We start from the raw sequence: 16,511 nt of genomic DNA, 5'->3' as shown, positions 1-16,511 counted from the left end.
CCCACCCAAACTCCTACACACAGGGCGGGTTTAGGACATGTCTGCCTATTTCAAGTGACCCCTAGAGCATAATGGAGAGACTGCAGAGGGAGTAGTTATAGAGTTGGAAGGCACAGGACAGGAGGGCCAGAGGGATTCAGCTTCAGGCCAGCCTGGACTTCACACCTACCCAGCTCAGGCAGGAATGGGACTAAGCTTGGTCACCTTACTGTCACCATATGGGATGTGGGGTGCAAGCCAAGCTGCCCCCACTGTACAGATGTTCACTTCCTTAAAACGCACATATGACGCGTTCGAGGACAGTCTCTCTTCCTAAGAAGCCAGCGCCAATTGTATGTATAGAGTAAGGAGTGTGGCCCAGAGGGTACAGCATAAGCTTTAGAAGCAGACACACCTAATTCAAACCACAGCTTTGCCACTTCATTCATTCAGCTATTTGCTTATTCAAAAATGTATCCAGAGTGCTCAATGTTCCAGACATAACAAGGGAGATGACACTGTGGATTTTCCCTGTTAACTTGGACAATTCAGCAACTTCTTGCAGCCTCAATTTCTCATCTATAAAATAGAATGATATGGGGGGATCTCGCAAGATGGCCGAATAGGAAGAGCTCCAGTCTGCAGCTCCCAGCGAGACCAACACAGAAGGTGGGTGATTTCTGCATTTCCAACTGAGGTACGCTGTTGATCTCATTGGGAATGGGTAGGCAATGAGTGCAGCCCATGGAGGGTGAGCAGAAGCAGGGTGGGGCATCGCCTTACCTGAGAAATGCAAGGAGCTTGGGGGCTCTCTTTCTCAGGCAAGGGAAGCCCATGAGGGACTGTGTATCTGGCCCAGATACTACGCTTTTCCAAAAGTATTTCCAATCTGCAGACCACGAGATTCCCGTGTTTGCCTCAGACACTGAGCTAGCTGTAGGAGTTTTTTTGTTGTTTTGTTATTGTTGTTTTTCACACTCCAGTGGCGCCTGGAACCCCAGTGAGACAGAACCGTTCACTCCCCTGGAAAGGAGGCTGAAGCCAGGGAGCCAAAGTGGTCTTGCTCAGCGGGTACCCGCTGAGTAAGCTAAGAACCACTGGCTTGCAATTTTCACTGCCAGCACAGCAGTCTGAAGCTGACCTGGAATGGTTGAGCTTGGTGGGTGGAGGGGTATCTGCCATTACTGAGGCTTGAGTAGGCGGTTTTCCCCGACAGTACTAAAGAGGCCTGGAAGTTGAGACTGGGCGGAACTCAACACAGTGTGGCAAAGTAGCTGTGGCCAGACTGCCTCTCTAGATTCCTCTTCACTGGGCAGGGCATCTCTGAAAGGCAGCAGCCCTAGTCAGGGACTTATAGATAAAACTCCCATCTCCCTGGGACAGAGCACCTAGGAGAAGGCGCAGCTGTGGACGCAGCTTCAGTAGACTTAAACGTTCCTACCTGCCAGCTCTGAAGAGAGCACTGGATCCTGACAAGCATTGTCCCAGCACGGCACTCGAGCTCTGCTAAGGGACAGACTTCTTCTTCAAGTGGGTCCCTAAACCCCATGCCTCCTGACTGGGAAAGACTTCCCAACAGGGGATGACAGACACCTCATACAGGAGAGTTCCAGCTGGCATCAAGCTGGAGTCCCTCTGGGACAAAAAGGAGCCGGCAGCAATCTTTGCTGTTCTGCAGCTTGCACTGGTGATAGCCAGGCAAACAGGGCCTTGAGTGGACCTCAGCAAACTGCAGCAGAGCTGCAGAAAAGGAGCCTGACTGTTAAAAGAAAAACTAACAAATAGAATGCAACAACATCAACAAAAAGGATCCCCACACAAAAACCCTATCCAAAGGTCATCAGCCTCAAAAATCAAAGGTAGATAAATCCACGAAGATGAGGAAAAACCAGCACAAAAATGTTGAAAATTCCAAAAACCAGAATGCTTCTCTTCCAAATGATCGCAACTCCTCTTCAGCCACAGCACAAAACTGGACAGAGAATGAGTTTGACGAATTGACAAAGCAGGCCTCAGAAGGTGGATAATAACAAACTCCTCTGGGCTAAAGGAGCATGCCCTAACCCAATGCAAGGAATCTAACAATCTTGACAAAAGGTTACAGGAATTGCTAACTAGAAAAACTGGTTTAGAGAAGAACATAAATGACCTGACAGGGCTGAAAAACACAGCATAGGAACTTCATGAAACATACACAAGTATCAATAGCCAAACCGATCAAGTGGAAGAAAGGATAGCAGAGACTGAAGATCAACTTACTGAAATAAGGCATGAAGACAAGATTAGAGAAAAAAGAATGAAAAAGAACAAACAAAGCCTCCGAGAATATGGGACTATGTGAAAAGACCAAACCTACTATTGATTGGGGCATTCCTGCAAGTGATGGGGAGAATGGAACCAAGTTGGAAAACACACTTCAGGATATTATCCAGGAGAACTTCCCAACCTAGCAAGACAGGCCAACATGCAAATTCAGGAAATACAGAAAACACCACTAAGATAATCCTCGAGAAGAGCAACCTCAAGACACATAATCATCAGATTCTCCAAAACTGAAACAAAGGAAAAAATGTTAAGGGCAGCCACAAAGAAAGGTCAGGTCACCTACAAAGGGAAGCCTGTCAGACTAACAGCGGATATCTCTGCAGAAACCCTATAAGCCAGAAGAGAGTGGAGGCCAATATTCAACATTCTTAAAGAAAAGAATTTTCATTCCAGAATTTCATATCCAGCCAAACTAAGCTTCATAAGTAAGGAGAAATAAAATCCTTTACAGACAAGCAAATGTTGAGAGATTCTGTCACCACCAGGCCTGCCTTACAAGAGGTCCTGACTTCAGAAAGCACTAAATATGGAAAGGAAAAACTGGTACCAGCAACTACAAAAACATACCAAAATGTAAAGACCAAAGACACTATGAAGAAACTGCATCATGTAACGTGCAAAATAACCAGCTAGCATCATGATGCAGGATCAAATTTGCACATAACAATATTAACCTTAAACATAAATAGGCTAAATGCCCCAATTAAAAGACAAAGATGGGCTGGGCATGGTGGCTTACACCTATAATCCCAGCATTTTGGGAGACCAAGGCGGGTAGATCACAAGGTCAGGAGTTCAAGACCAGCCTCGTGAATATGGTGAAACCCCATCTCTACTAAAAATACAAAAATTAGCTGAGCATGGTGGCACATGCCTGTAGTCCTAGCTACTAGGCAGGTTGAGGCAGGAGAATGGCTTAAATCTGGGAGGTAGAGGTTGTAGTAAGCCGAGATCACACCACTGACTCCAGTCTGGGTGACAGAGCAAGACTCCGTCTCAAAAAAAAAAAGACACAGACTGGCAAATTGCATAGAGTTAAGACCCAGCAGTGTGCTATATTCAGGAGACCTGCCTCCCGTGCAAAGACACACATAGGCTCAAAATAAACGGATGGAGGAATATTTACCAAGCAAATAGAAGGGGGAAAAAAAAAAAAAAAAGCAGGGGTTGCAATCCTAGTCTCTTATAAACCAGACTTTAAATCAACAAAGATCAAAAAAGACAAAGGTCATGACATAATGGTAAAGGGATCAATGCAACTAGAAGATCTAACTATCCTAAATATACATGCACCCAATACAGGAGCACCCAGATTCATAAGACAAGTTCTTAGAGACTTACAAAGAGACTTAGACTCCCATCCAATAATAATGGGAGACTTTAACACCCCACTGTGAATATTAGACAGATCAATGAGACAGAAAATCAACAAAGATATTTAGGACTTGAACTCAGCTCTGGACCAAGTGGAACTAATAGACATCTACAGAACTCTCCACCCCAAATCAACAGAATATGTATTCTTCTCAGCACCACATAGCACTTATTCTAAAATTGACCACCTAATTAGAAGTAAAACACTCCTCAGCAAATGTAAAAAAAATGGAAATCAAAACAACTAGTCTCTCAGACTACAGTGCAATCAAATTAGAATGCAGGATTAAGAAACTCACTCAAAACCACACAACTACATGGAAACTGAACAATCTGCTCCTGAATGACTACTGGGTAAACAACAAAATTAAGACAGAAATAACAAAGCTCTCTGAAACCAATTAGAACAAAGAAACAACATACCAGAATTTCTGGGACACTGCTAAAGCAGTGTTAAGAGGGAAATTTATAGCACTAAATGCACACACCAATAAGCAGGAAAGATCTAAAATCAACACCCTAACATCACAATTAAAAGAACTAGAGAAGCAAGAGCAAACAAATTCAAAAGCTAGCCGAAGATAAGAAACAACTAAGATCAGAGCAGAAATGAAGGTGAGACACAAAAAAACCTTCAAAAAAAAAAAATCGAATCCAGGAACTGGTTTTTTGAAAAGATTAACAAAATAGACCAGTAGCCAGAATAATAAAGAAGCAAAGAGAGAAGAATCAAATAGACACAACAAAAAATGATAAAGGAGATATCACCACTGATCCCACAGAAGTAAAAACTACCATCAGAGAATACTATAAACACCTCTATGCAAATAAACTAGAAAATGTAGAAGAAATGAATAAATTCCTGGACATATACACCCTTCCAGACTAATCCAGGAAGAAGTCAAATCCCTGAATAGACCAATAACAAGCTCTGAAATTGAGGCAATAATTAATAGCCTACCAACCAAAAAAAGCCCAAGACCGGCCAGGCACAGTGGCTCACACCTGTAATCCCAGCACTTTGGGAGGCCGAGGCAGGTGGATCACAAGGTCAAGAGATCGAGACTATCCTGGCCAACATGGTGAAACCCCATCTCTACTAAAAATACAAAAAAAGTAGCCGGGCATGGTGGCACATGCCTGTGGTCCCAGCTACTCAGGAGGCTGAGGCGGAAGAATCGCTTGAACCCAGGAGGCAGAGGTTGCAGTGAGCCAAGATTGCACGACTGCACTCCAGCTTGGCAACAGAGCAAGACTCCATCTCAAAACAAATAAATAAATAAATAATAAAAAATAAGCCCAGGACCAGACGATTCACAAATTCTACCAGAGGTACAAAGAGGAGCTGGTACCATTCCTTCTGAAACTATTCCAAACAATAGGAAAAGAGGGACTCCTCCCTAACTCATTTTATGAGGCCAGCATCATCCTGATTCCAGAACCTGGCAGAGATACAACAAAAAAAGAAAATTTCAGGCCAATATCCCTGATGACCATCAAAGTGAAAATCCTCAATAAAATACTGGCAAACCAAATCCAGAAGCACATCAAAAAGCTTAACCACCACAATCAAGTTGGCTTCATGGGCTGGTTAAACATATGCAAATCAATAAATGTAATCCATCACATAAACAGAACCAATGACAAAAACCACATGATTATCTCAATAGATGCAGAAAAGGGCTTCAATAAAATTCAACACTGCTTCACGCTAAAAACTCTCAATAAACTAGGTACTGATGGAATATATTTCAAAATAATAAGAGCTATTTATGACAAACCCACAGCCAGTATCATACTGAATGGGCAAAAGCTGGAAGCATTCCTTTTGAAAACTGGCACAAGATAAGGAGGCCCCTCTCACCACTCCTATTCAACACAGTATTGGAAGTTCTGGCCAGGGCAATCAGCAAGAGAAAGAAATAAAGGGTATTCAAATAGGAAGAGAGGAAGTCAAATTGTCTCTGCCGATGACATGATTGTATATTTAGAAAACCCCATGTCTCAGCCCAAAAACTCTTTAAGACTTTAAGCAACTTCAGCAAAGTCTCAGAATACAAAATCGATGTGCAAAAATCACATGCCTTCCTATACACCAATAATATACAAGCAAAGAGACAGATCCTGAGCGAACTCCCATTCACACCTGCTACAAAGAAAATAAAATTCCTAGGAATACAACTTACAAGGGACATGAAGGACCTCTTCAAGGAGAACTACAAACCACTGTTCAAGGTAATAAGAGAGGACACAAACAAAGGGAAAAAAATTCCATGCTCATGGATAGGAAGAATCAATATCGTGAAAATGGCCATATTGCCCAAAGTAATTTATAGATGCAATACTATTCCCATCAAGTTACCACTGACTTTCTTCACAGAACCAGAAAAAACTCTTTTTAATTTCATATGGAACCAAAGGACAATCATAAGCAAAAAGAACAAAGCTGGAGGCATCACGCTACCTGACTTCAAACTATACTACAAGTTTACAGTAACAAAAACAGCACAGCACTGGTGCCAAAACAGGTATATAGAGCAATAAAACAGAACAGAGGTCTCATAAATAACACCACATATCTACAACCATCTTATCTTTGACAAACCTAACAAAAGCAAGCAATGAGGAAAGGATTCCCTATTTAATAAATGGTGGTGGGAAAACTGGCTAGCCATATGCAGAAAACAGAAACTGGGCCCCTTGCTTATACCTTATACAAAAATTAACTAGAGATGGATTAAAAACCTAAACATAAAACATAAAACCATAAAAACCCTAGAAGAAAACCAAGGCAATAAGGCAATACCATTCAGGACATAGGCATGGGCAAAGACTTCATGACTAAAACATCAAAAGCAATGGCAGCAAAACCCAAAGTTGACAAATGGAATCTAATTAAACTAAAGAGCTTCTGCTCAGTAAAAGAAACTGTTGTCAGAGTGAACAGGCAACTGCAGAATGGGTGAAAATTTTTGCAATCTATCCACCTGACAAAGGTCTAATATCCAGAATCTACAAGGAACTTAAACAAATTTACAAGAAAAAAACAACCCCATCAAAAAGTGGGTGAAGGATATGAACAGAAACTTCTCAAAAGAAGACAATTTATGTGGCCAAGAAACATGAAAAAAGTTCATCATCACTGGTCATTAGAGAAATGCAATAAAAACCACAATGAGATACCATCTCACACCAGCTAGAATAACGACCATTAAAAAGTCAGGAAACAACAGATGCTGGTGAGGATGTGGAGAAAATAGGAACGCTTTTACACAGTTGGTGGGAGTGCAAATTAGTTCAACCATTGTGGAAGACAGTGTGGCGATTCCTCAAGGATCTAGAAATATCATTTGACCCAGCAATCCCATTACTGGGTATATACCCAAAGGATTATAAATCATTCTACTATAAAGACACATGCACACATATGTTTACTGCAACACTATTTACAACAGCAAAGTCTTGGAACCAACCCAAATGCCCAACAATGATAGACTGGATAAAGACAATGTGGCATATATACACCATGGAATACTACGCAGCCATAAAAAAGAATGAGTTCATGTCCTTCTCAGGGACATGGATGAAGCTGGAAACCATCATTCTAAGCAAACTAACACAGAAACAGAAAACAAAACACCACATGTTCTCACTCATAAGTGGGAGTTGAACAATGAGAACACATGGACACAGGGAGGGGAACATCACACACTCAAGCCCGTTGTGGGGTAGGGGGAAAGGGGAGGGAGAGCATTAGGACAAATACCTAATGCATGTGGGGCTTCAAACCTAGACGACAGATTGACTGGTGCAGCAAACCGCCATGGCACATGTATACCTATGTAACCTGCATTTTCAGCACATATATCCCTACTTTATTTTAAAGTAAAATAAAAATTTTTAAAAAGAAATTTTAAAAAATAGAATGAAGTTACTTCACAGGTTGCAGGTACTCATAAAGAAGGAAATATGCACACAGTTTCTGACATACATAAAATTTTTTTATATTGTGGATTTAAATTATGTAATGTCCCATTTTGCATTGTTACTTGAGATTTTTTTTAGGTGGAAATTATCTATTTACAACAATCTATGATAATGTTATTCTTATCACGATTCCTTGAGTAGGCATCTCTCTCCCACTAAAAGATTGAACTTCCACTGGGAATGGTGGCTCACATCTGCAATTCCAGCTACTGAGGAGGCTGAAGTGGCAGGATCACTTGAGGCCGGGAGTTGAAGACCAGCCTGGGAAAGATAGCAGGGCCCTATCTGTACAAAAATTTTTTTAAAACTTAACCAGGCATGATAGCAAGCACCTGAAGTCCTAGTTACTCAGGAGGCTAAGGTGGAAGAATAGCTTGAACCCAGGAGTTTAAGGCTATAGTGAGCCACGATCATGCCACTGCACTCCAGCCTGGGTAACAGATGGACTTTTCTTAGGGAAACTGAAGGCAGATTTAATCTTTAGGAAAAAGGAGAATTCATCAAGGAAATGTTTGAGTATTCCCTTGAAAACTGAGAGGCTGGCCATCTATAATGAGAATCCCAAGAGTGTCTATGAATTTGTTTATAAAAGAGGTGAGGACATCAGATGCGTGTGCTTCTCTCTCAGGCAGCTCCATGCACATCTCAGTGCTGAGTGCTACTCAGAGTGTAAACAGGGCTCACCAACCCCAGAGGAAGATTTCTGTGGACCAGCTGGGTGAACCTCATGAACAGAATGAGGGGAACAAGAATGGTATGCTCAGCTCATTCCTAGGGCAGAAGGAACATGCCTCACATCCTAAAGCTGATCCCAACACTTCCTCAAGGATGCTGGGTCTTTCCTACAACAGTTCTGATCGGCGTAGGTGAAGCCGCCCACCCCCACCATCAAGGCCATTACCTGCTTTCCCTTCACCACGTGCTTGGGCACTGGCACCCTGACCTCCAGGTCAGTATAGTCCTGTGACCAGGTATAGTTCTCTCGGACAGCACCATTATAACTGTCGGGATTTTTCTGGAACTGCTCCTGAATCCTGAGAAAGAATAAAAATGGTAAACGCCAGTCAGCCATGCCTGAGCAGAGGGCCCCATGGGCAGCCCAGCACAAGCCACTCCTATATCCTGAAGATGTGATCAACTCAAGATTCATCTCAAGCTCACTTGCTTTGGCATCTGCAAACCCCTCCTCTTTTTGAGTGATTTCCTTTCTGACCCTCATACATGTGGTCCCCCCAGAAATCATAGGACAAGGGAAAAGCTACAGAAAAGAAACCCCAGTGCAGCATCCTACAGTTTAGGAAAAGTATCTGTGGCCAGAGTCAAAGTATAGCTGTTCCTGCCGGCCTTCACAGTACTGAGATCCAGGCCTGTTAATTAACCAGAGGGCCCTTATTAATAAAATCCTTAGGCTCACGAGTGTGCTTGGTTTCTTATAAACTGCTTGGCAGGGCCTATCTTTAAATTTTAAAAGAAAGGGTGGGAGGGGGGCAGGCACAGTGGCTCACGCTTGTAATCCCAGCACTTTGGGAGGCCAAGGCAGGTGGATCACTTGAGGTCAGGGGTTTGAAACCAGTAGCCAACACGGTGAAATCCTGTCTCTACCAAAAAAACAAAAATTAGCCAAGTGTGGTAGCTCATGCCTGTAATCCCAGCTACTTGAGAGGCTGAGGCAAGAGAATCACTTGAATCTGAGAGGCAAAGGTTGCAGGTTGTAGTGAGCTGAGACTGTGCCATGGCACTCTGGCCTGGGCAACAAGAACAAAACTCCACCTCAAAAAAAAAAAAAAAAAACAAAAAAAAACATTTCATCCTGTAGCTGTTAAACTTCAATCCTAATCCAACCCCCAGCCTATATTTTCTCCTAGTAAATAAATCAAAGCTGAAAGGACTGCATTAAAATTGTATGCATCATTGTTAAGATTTAAGCAATATGTTTAATGAGACAGCCTAAAAACCTCAATCAAGCAAATCTTATTGTATTGACCTGTTATAAGCACAGCACAAATACAGATAGGCCTACGAAGAAGCTTATGTTAAAAATAAAATTTAATATTTTCCATAAAATGTAACAATGCTAATAATATAAACACTATGTAAAAATAAGTTTAGACTCACAAGTCCATTATAGTGAATTGAAGATCTAAATTACAGACAAAAGCCTAGTCATGGAGGTGGCAGCAGCTATGAACGCAGAACATTCCAACAGTAGGTGCAGCTCTGTCAGCTTCTCGAGAGCCTGCTCAGAGACCAGCAGACAAAACCTGCCAGGGAGACGGCCTCATGGGCTTGTAAACAATGTGTATACTATGATCCTGTTCGTACAGGAAAACACAAAACTACATGTATCAATGTCTGTGCAGATGCACATAAAAGACAAGGGTTGGGAAGGGGTGGTTCAAGAGAGCTGGCACTTTCTCTGTCCAGAGTTCTAAGACAAGAACATATTTACCTACTGTGGGTATGCCCTGCACACCATCTATGCATAAAGCTGGGCTGGGCCTTCACCACAGCCTGAGTTCTCTGGACTGGCAACTGACAGCTGTTAACAACTGAATTGTGTCCCCCAAAATGCTATGTTGGAATCTGAATCCCCAGGACCTCAGAATGTGGCCTTACTTAACAAACAGTGTCTTTACAGAGGTGATGCATTACAACAAGGTCATCAGGTGGGCCCTAATCCACTATGACTGACATCCTTAAAAGGGGGACTTCGGACAGTGTGAAGGCCATGTGAAGACAATGGAGTGATGTGCCTATAGGCCAAGGAACACCAAGGATCGAAGGCCACCACCTAAAGCTGGAAGAGGAGAGGAAAGATCTTCCCCTAAGGCCTTCGGACGGAACAAGGCCCTGTTGACACCTTGACCTCAGACTTCCCCTCTAAGAACTGTGAGAGAATCAACATCTTTTGTTTAAGCCGCCCATTATGTGGTATGTTATTGTGGTGGCCTGAGCAAACACTGCGGTTAAGGAAACTAATTTCAATCAGAAGTGATATTCAAAATTCAGCAATGAGTATTGGCAGGACTAGGCACTAACCAATCAGAAGAGATGTCAGCCTTAAACTATTCATACAGGCAGGCCACTGTGGGACAGGGAGATGACATATGGAAACCAGGAGTCACATAGGATGCCCGACTATATGACACGAGAAAACAGGGTGGAGGGAATGAAACTAAAGAATGCTAAATATGTTGAAAATGAGCAGGAAAAGAAAGATTTAGATTAATCCAATAAACATATTCTCAAAGACTAGTGACATGAAGAAAGCTTTCAACATACCATAAAACTGAAAAGGGGATATATTACTTTTAAGTATGGTATGATTTTAATTTCTAAGAAGAAATATATAATATACACGTACGTGTGTGTGTGTGTGTGTGTGTGTGTGTGTGTGTGTGTGTGTGTATGAAAAACACTGAAAGGAAGCATATTAAATCTTTGTGATTATCTCTGATAGTAGAGTAACAAGGAATCTGACTTTCTGCTTTGTATCTAGGTATTATCCAAACTCCCTAGAACATGCAGACATTTTTATAACCAAGAGAAAAATGGTTTTCTTTAAAAAATGCTAACAGGAGACAGTGATGCACCCTACAGCCCCTGTACCCAGGTGCCGTCCCATGTGCCACGGCAGCAGCACTAGCCTGACCCTTGGAACAGGGTACCAAAGAGTCAGACACAGTGAGGGGGACTCACTCAGCCCCCAAGTTTCCACAGGATCCTTCTAGGTAAGCACCAACAGCAGCTTTAAGACTCACATCTGACATGAAAATGCTTAAACATGCAAAGAATATCTCCAAAAGAACAAGAGGGGAGCAGCAGCTACCTTTATGGCTGGAAACTGGAGACTTCCTTTTCACTGACACTTTTGTACATATGTTACCGTTTGATAAAAATCAAAATTATGAAAACATATCAATAAAATCCCCCCCCATACACACACAAAATAAAGACCAACATGAACCCAGCACTTAGCAGAGATCAGGGAATAAACATGAAGACTCCTCAAAAGTTGGGAAAAAGAAATGGTTCTCTCAAAAAAGGAGAACGAGGATAATGCTGGGGATATCCTTGGGGACGCTGCTGCCAACAACAGTGCAGTCACTCAACCTATACCACCAGTGATGCCCACATGGGTTCTGCCTCCTCCAGGGAAAACACTGCCAGTCTCTGCCTTGGGGTGAGGGGAGACATCTGCCACCCCTGCCACTACACACTGCAGCCAAAGCTGTATGCTTGTGGAGAGGGCTCTGGTCACACAGAACCTGCCTTACCCCATCCTCCTGCCATGTCCTCAGCAGCCCCAGCCTGGCTCCTCTTGCATGGAACCTGCAGCTTCCCTCCAAAAGAAGCAGGAGAATCACTCCTAAAACAGCCCTTGCAAGTTGCTGGGTGCTTTTTATAGTGCTTTGAATGCACATTCTATTTAAATAAAGTTGATTATTTTCAGCCAACAGTATGTAAAAATAAGCGTCCTGTCAAGTGCAGGTGTCTCTGGCCTCCACTGTGCCACTGTTGGTCACCCCTGCAGCTGCAGGCCTGAGCACACGGTAGGAGGCAGGGGAGGGAGCATCCATGCTTCAGCACCAAGGGTGGGAGTAGGAAAGTGAGTCAGCAGTCAGGTTGAAGATTATGGAGTAGGTCTCCCTGCAGCTCCCACTCCTGATGAGCTGGAATAACAAGGTTTTAAATGTGTTAAAGGAAAAAGACAGAACAGGCTCTGTTGCCTGTCGGGTGCTGTGGGCAGCAGGGCCCTCTGTCTCCCTGGGGATAGGCCAGACCTTTCCTGGCAGACTCCAGGCCTAGACACTGCTGAGTGTGGTGAGCCAGATACCAGGGTCACCTGCACAGGGAGAACTGACAGCACTGTCACCAGGAGTCATCGTCATGCAGGTAATCAGTTCCTGAATGGATAGGTCAGATTCCTGGTCAGAAACCTGACCTACCCAGTTCGCCTGTTTCAGTGCTGCCACTAGAAACAAAAAGGTTCTCTAACCTTCCTTTTTTTTTTTTTTTTGATATGGAGTCTCGCTCTGTCACCCAGGCTAGAGTACAGTACGACAATCTTGGCTCACTGCAACCTCCATCTCCCATGTTCACACAATTCTCCTGCCTCAGCCTCCTAAGTAGCTGGGATTAAAGGCGCATACCACCACTCCCAGCTAATTTTTGTATTTTAGTAGAGACAGGGTTTCACCATGTTGGCCAGGCTTGTCTCGAACTCCTGACCTCAAATGATCCACCTGCCTCAGCCACCCAAAGTGCTGGGATTACAGGCGTGTGCCACCACACCCAGCCTCCTTCTGTTTGTTTTTAAAAACCACAAGATTAGGTTAGGCATGATGGCTCATGCTTGTAATCTCAGCGCTTTGGGAGACCAAAGCAGGAGGATTACTTGAGGCTAGAAGTTTGAGACCAGCCTGGGCAGCATAGGAAGATTCTACAAAAAAATTAAAAATGAGCTACGTATAGTGGCACGCACCTGTAATGCTGGCTACTAGGGAGGCTGAGGTGGGAGAACGGCTTGAGGTCAAGGTTATAGTGAGCTATGATTGTGCCACTACACTCAGGCTTGGGTGACACAGTGAGACCATCTCCAAAACAAAACAAAACACAAAACGGGACCAGACAATCCTGATTGTAAAACAGCTAGTGGTAAGTATGAGAAATGAAGAGTAAAAGGAGGTCAAAGCCCTAACCTAAAGAGCTTTGTCTAGGAAACTAGAGCCCTAAACCTGTAATAGATTTATAACTCAATGAGAGAAGGGCTAACCTCAAGCTCTTCTCCAGAGAGAGAATGCCTATGATAGGCATTGACTGCCTGACTGAAGATGAGATTTGGCTCCCCAAGTCACAGCCAGTGATTCCAAAGCGGAGGTGTCTGCACAGAAATGTCAAGCTTGCTGCTCCCCACTACCCGCCCCCTGGGGCTCAGTGATTGAGGCTCGGTTTGTCAACCCCCACTCCCTCACCCCAAATACATGTCTTTTGCAATCAATCCTGTCTACCCTTTAAATGTGCACACTCTTAACTACATTGCACAAAAGCCACCACCTCTGTACGAAGATGACAACATCTTGTCACCCTCATCTCCTTCCACCAACCCAGGTATAAGAGCTGTAATCACACCTCACCACCTGTTGACCTCATTGTCCCCTCAGGAGAGCTCCCACAATGTTTGGGTGCAATGTACATATATGCGCTAGAGTCTGAAAATACTTGTGTTCCCCTAAAATGTGTTATCTTAAGATCCTAACTCCAAAGGTGATGGCAGTAGGAGGTGATTAGGTCATGAGGTTGGAGCCTCTGAGTGGGATTAGTGCCCTTATACAGAGGCCTCAAAGAGCTTCCTCATCCCTTCCACCATGGGAGGACACACAAGAAAACCGAGATCCCTGAATCAGAAAGCAGGGCCTCCCCAGACACTGAATGTACTGGTGCCTTGATCTTGGACTTCCAGCCTCCAGAACGGCGAGAAATAAATTTCTGTGGTCTACAAACCACCCAGGCTATGGTATTTTGTTATAGCAACCCAAATAGGCTAGGGCAGCATGTGTGTATGTGTGTGTGGCATGTGTGCAGTTCACTGGGTGAAACAGGTGATGTGTGAACTATATATGTGTGGGGGTACATGTGTGTGAATGCAATATGTATGTGTGTGCCACGTGCATGTATCTGGTGCATGTGTATCTGCATGTGCATGTGGGCATGTGTTGTGTGTGCAGTTTGTGCATGGTGTGTGTGGTGCATGTGTGCGGTACACATGTGCATGCAATGTATGTGTGGAGCATATGTGCATGCAGTATGTGTGTGCTATGTGCATGTGTGTGGTTTGCATGTACACATGCAGTGTGCCTGTGTGTGATGTGTACATATGCATGTGTGGTATGCACATGTGCATAAGGTATATACATGTGGTATGGGCATACAGTGTGTATGTGTGTGATGTATGTGCTCTGGGTATGAGGCAACCAGCAGACATGGCTCATACTTTCCCTTGACATTCTCACCTGTCTCTTATCAATTTTTTTCTCATCTCATTGACCTTGCACATCCCACACCTGGATGGATGCCACAGCAGCTTCTCCTCTCAGTCTCTTCACATGCCACTGTGACTATATTATTCCCAACAACCTCGTCCGGCTCCCCATGGCCCAGGAGACAAAGCTAGGGCCTCAATAAGGCACTCAAGGTAGCCCATGATTGAGTCGTCATGACTCCTTCTTCCCTTTTTCCTCCTGCTCCCACAAGTGAATCCTCCTCCTCATCTGTCAACTCTTTCCTGCCTATGCTCAGTCTCAACTCAAGATCTACCAAAATCCCTTCCACCTGGGTGGAAATATGGTGAATTTCTTCTGGGCTTCTCCATTTTCAAAGCTTAATAAAATGAGCATTAGTATAAAAATGACCCATCCTTGAGGCCCTCGGCCCTACTTCTGAAGCCTAAAACTCATGGTCTGCCAGTCTACTTCCTACTTCTCAGTTGTATTTTCCTAGGAGTGTTCACTCCTCAGAGCGCATTCACTCATGGTGATCTAAGTGCTCAAAAACAACTCCATGCCTGGACCCCACCCCTGAGCCCCCAGCTACCAGGTCTGCCCCTACTCCAGCGACCCAGACATAGCCTGGGCCTTGGTCTTCACCTCTGCAGCCTTCAACCTTCTCACTTACAAAGGGACAGGCTGGAGCCAGTCACCATTCCCAGGCTTTCAAACAGACAAGCACCTCACACTAACTAGCCTTCCTGCAGCTCTTGCTGGGTTCTTCTGTCTAGAGGGCAGTGCCTTCCTGCCTGCTGCCCAGCTCCCACTGAGGTTCCCCTACCCACCAGGCTCCTTTCATTGCTGAACATGTGTTATTTCTAAGTTCATCCTTCTTCACTAGCATGGATGTGACCCCACCACATCAGGCCAACTGTGGATAACATGCCACCTCAGCCAGCCACACACAAAGCTCGGTGCAAATGCAGAAGCCACCCCAGCCCACAGGCTCTGGTCTCAGTATGTCCTCCTACAAATCAATGTCTCTAAGCCAGTCCCCCAGCAGTCAAGCAGTTTCCCTGAATCCTCTGTGTATCCAACCTGAAGTCAAGCCTAACTTCCCTGCACACCAACCAGGTAATGGTGAGTAGGTCACTCAGCCTCTCTGTGCCTTGGTCTCCTGACCTATAAAATGGGAACACTAACAGCTTCTCTTCCAAAAGGTAGCTATGAGGAACAAACCATTTAAAATGACTAAAACAAGGTATCATGACACTCAATATTGTTTTCTTACTCAGCGTTTTCTCTTTAGAAAGTCTTTGGCTACGGAAAGAAGACTCATTGAGCAGCTTTTATGACTATGGGATGATTCTTGAAACTTCTGAGACATTTAGAGAGACGTTAAGCCTTCTGCCTAATAATTCTACACTTTTATATGTAAGCTGCTTTTTCTAAAAATCTAGTATCAATAATTTTATCTATACCTGATTATTACCTGTTTAGCATCTACCACACATTGGTCTTCCAGTGACAGTAGCCTGCCTGCTTCAAAGACAATGCTAACTTACCAACGAGAGAGCCAAAGTTCCTAGAGATGTGGTTAGTCCCCAAACTGGGGCCAGAATGCACAGGATGAGCCTAGCTGTCTTCCTTACAGCAAGTGGGGAACTGTCAAAGACCAGGAGGGTTATGCTGAAAGGACACATGAGCCAATTTCAGAAGGCTCCCAGCTAGCCAAAGATGGGAAGGGAAGGGGAAGGGGAAAGAAGGAGGGAATAAGAGAGAAAGAGGGAGGGAGGGAGGGAGGGAGGAAGGCAGGAAGGCAGGAAGGCAGGAAGGCAGGAAGGCAGGAAGGCAGGAAGG

General features: G+C 44.1%; 1 protein-coding gene across 1 annotated transcript in view; it reads right to left on the bottom strand.

The window, feature by feature from the left end:
- NUDCD3 (NudC domain containing 3) overlaps positions 1 to 16,511 on the bottom strand; it is a 111,212-nt gene that overhangs the window by 34,442 nt on the left and 60,259 nt on the right. The window contains exon 3 of the mRNA XM_032244344.1: positions 8,567 to 8,699. Coding sequence (XP_032100235.1) covers positions 8,567 to 8,699 — 133 coding nt within the window. The remainder of the gene's footprint in view (positions 1 to 8,566; positions 8,700 to 16,511) is intronic.

Source organism: Sapajus apella, unplaced genomic scaffold, assembly GCF_009761245.1.
Source record: "Sapajus apella isolate SASKATOON/1434 unplaced genomic scaffold, GSC_monkey_1.0 scaffold54, whole genome shotgun sequence".
Lineage (NCBI taxonomy): Eukaryota > Metazoa > Chordata > Mammalia > Primates > Cebidae > Sapajus > Sapajus apella.
The sequence above is the reverse complement of the archived record's forward strand: the minus strand, read 5'-3'. Positions and strand labels throughout refer to the sequence as shown.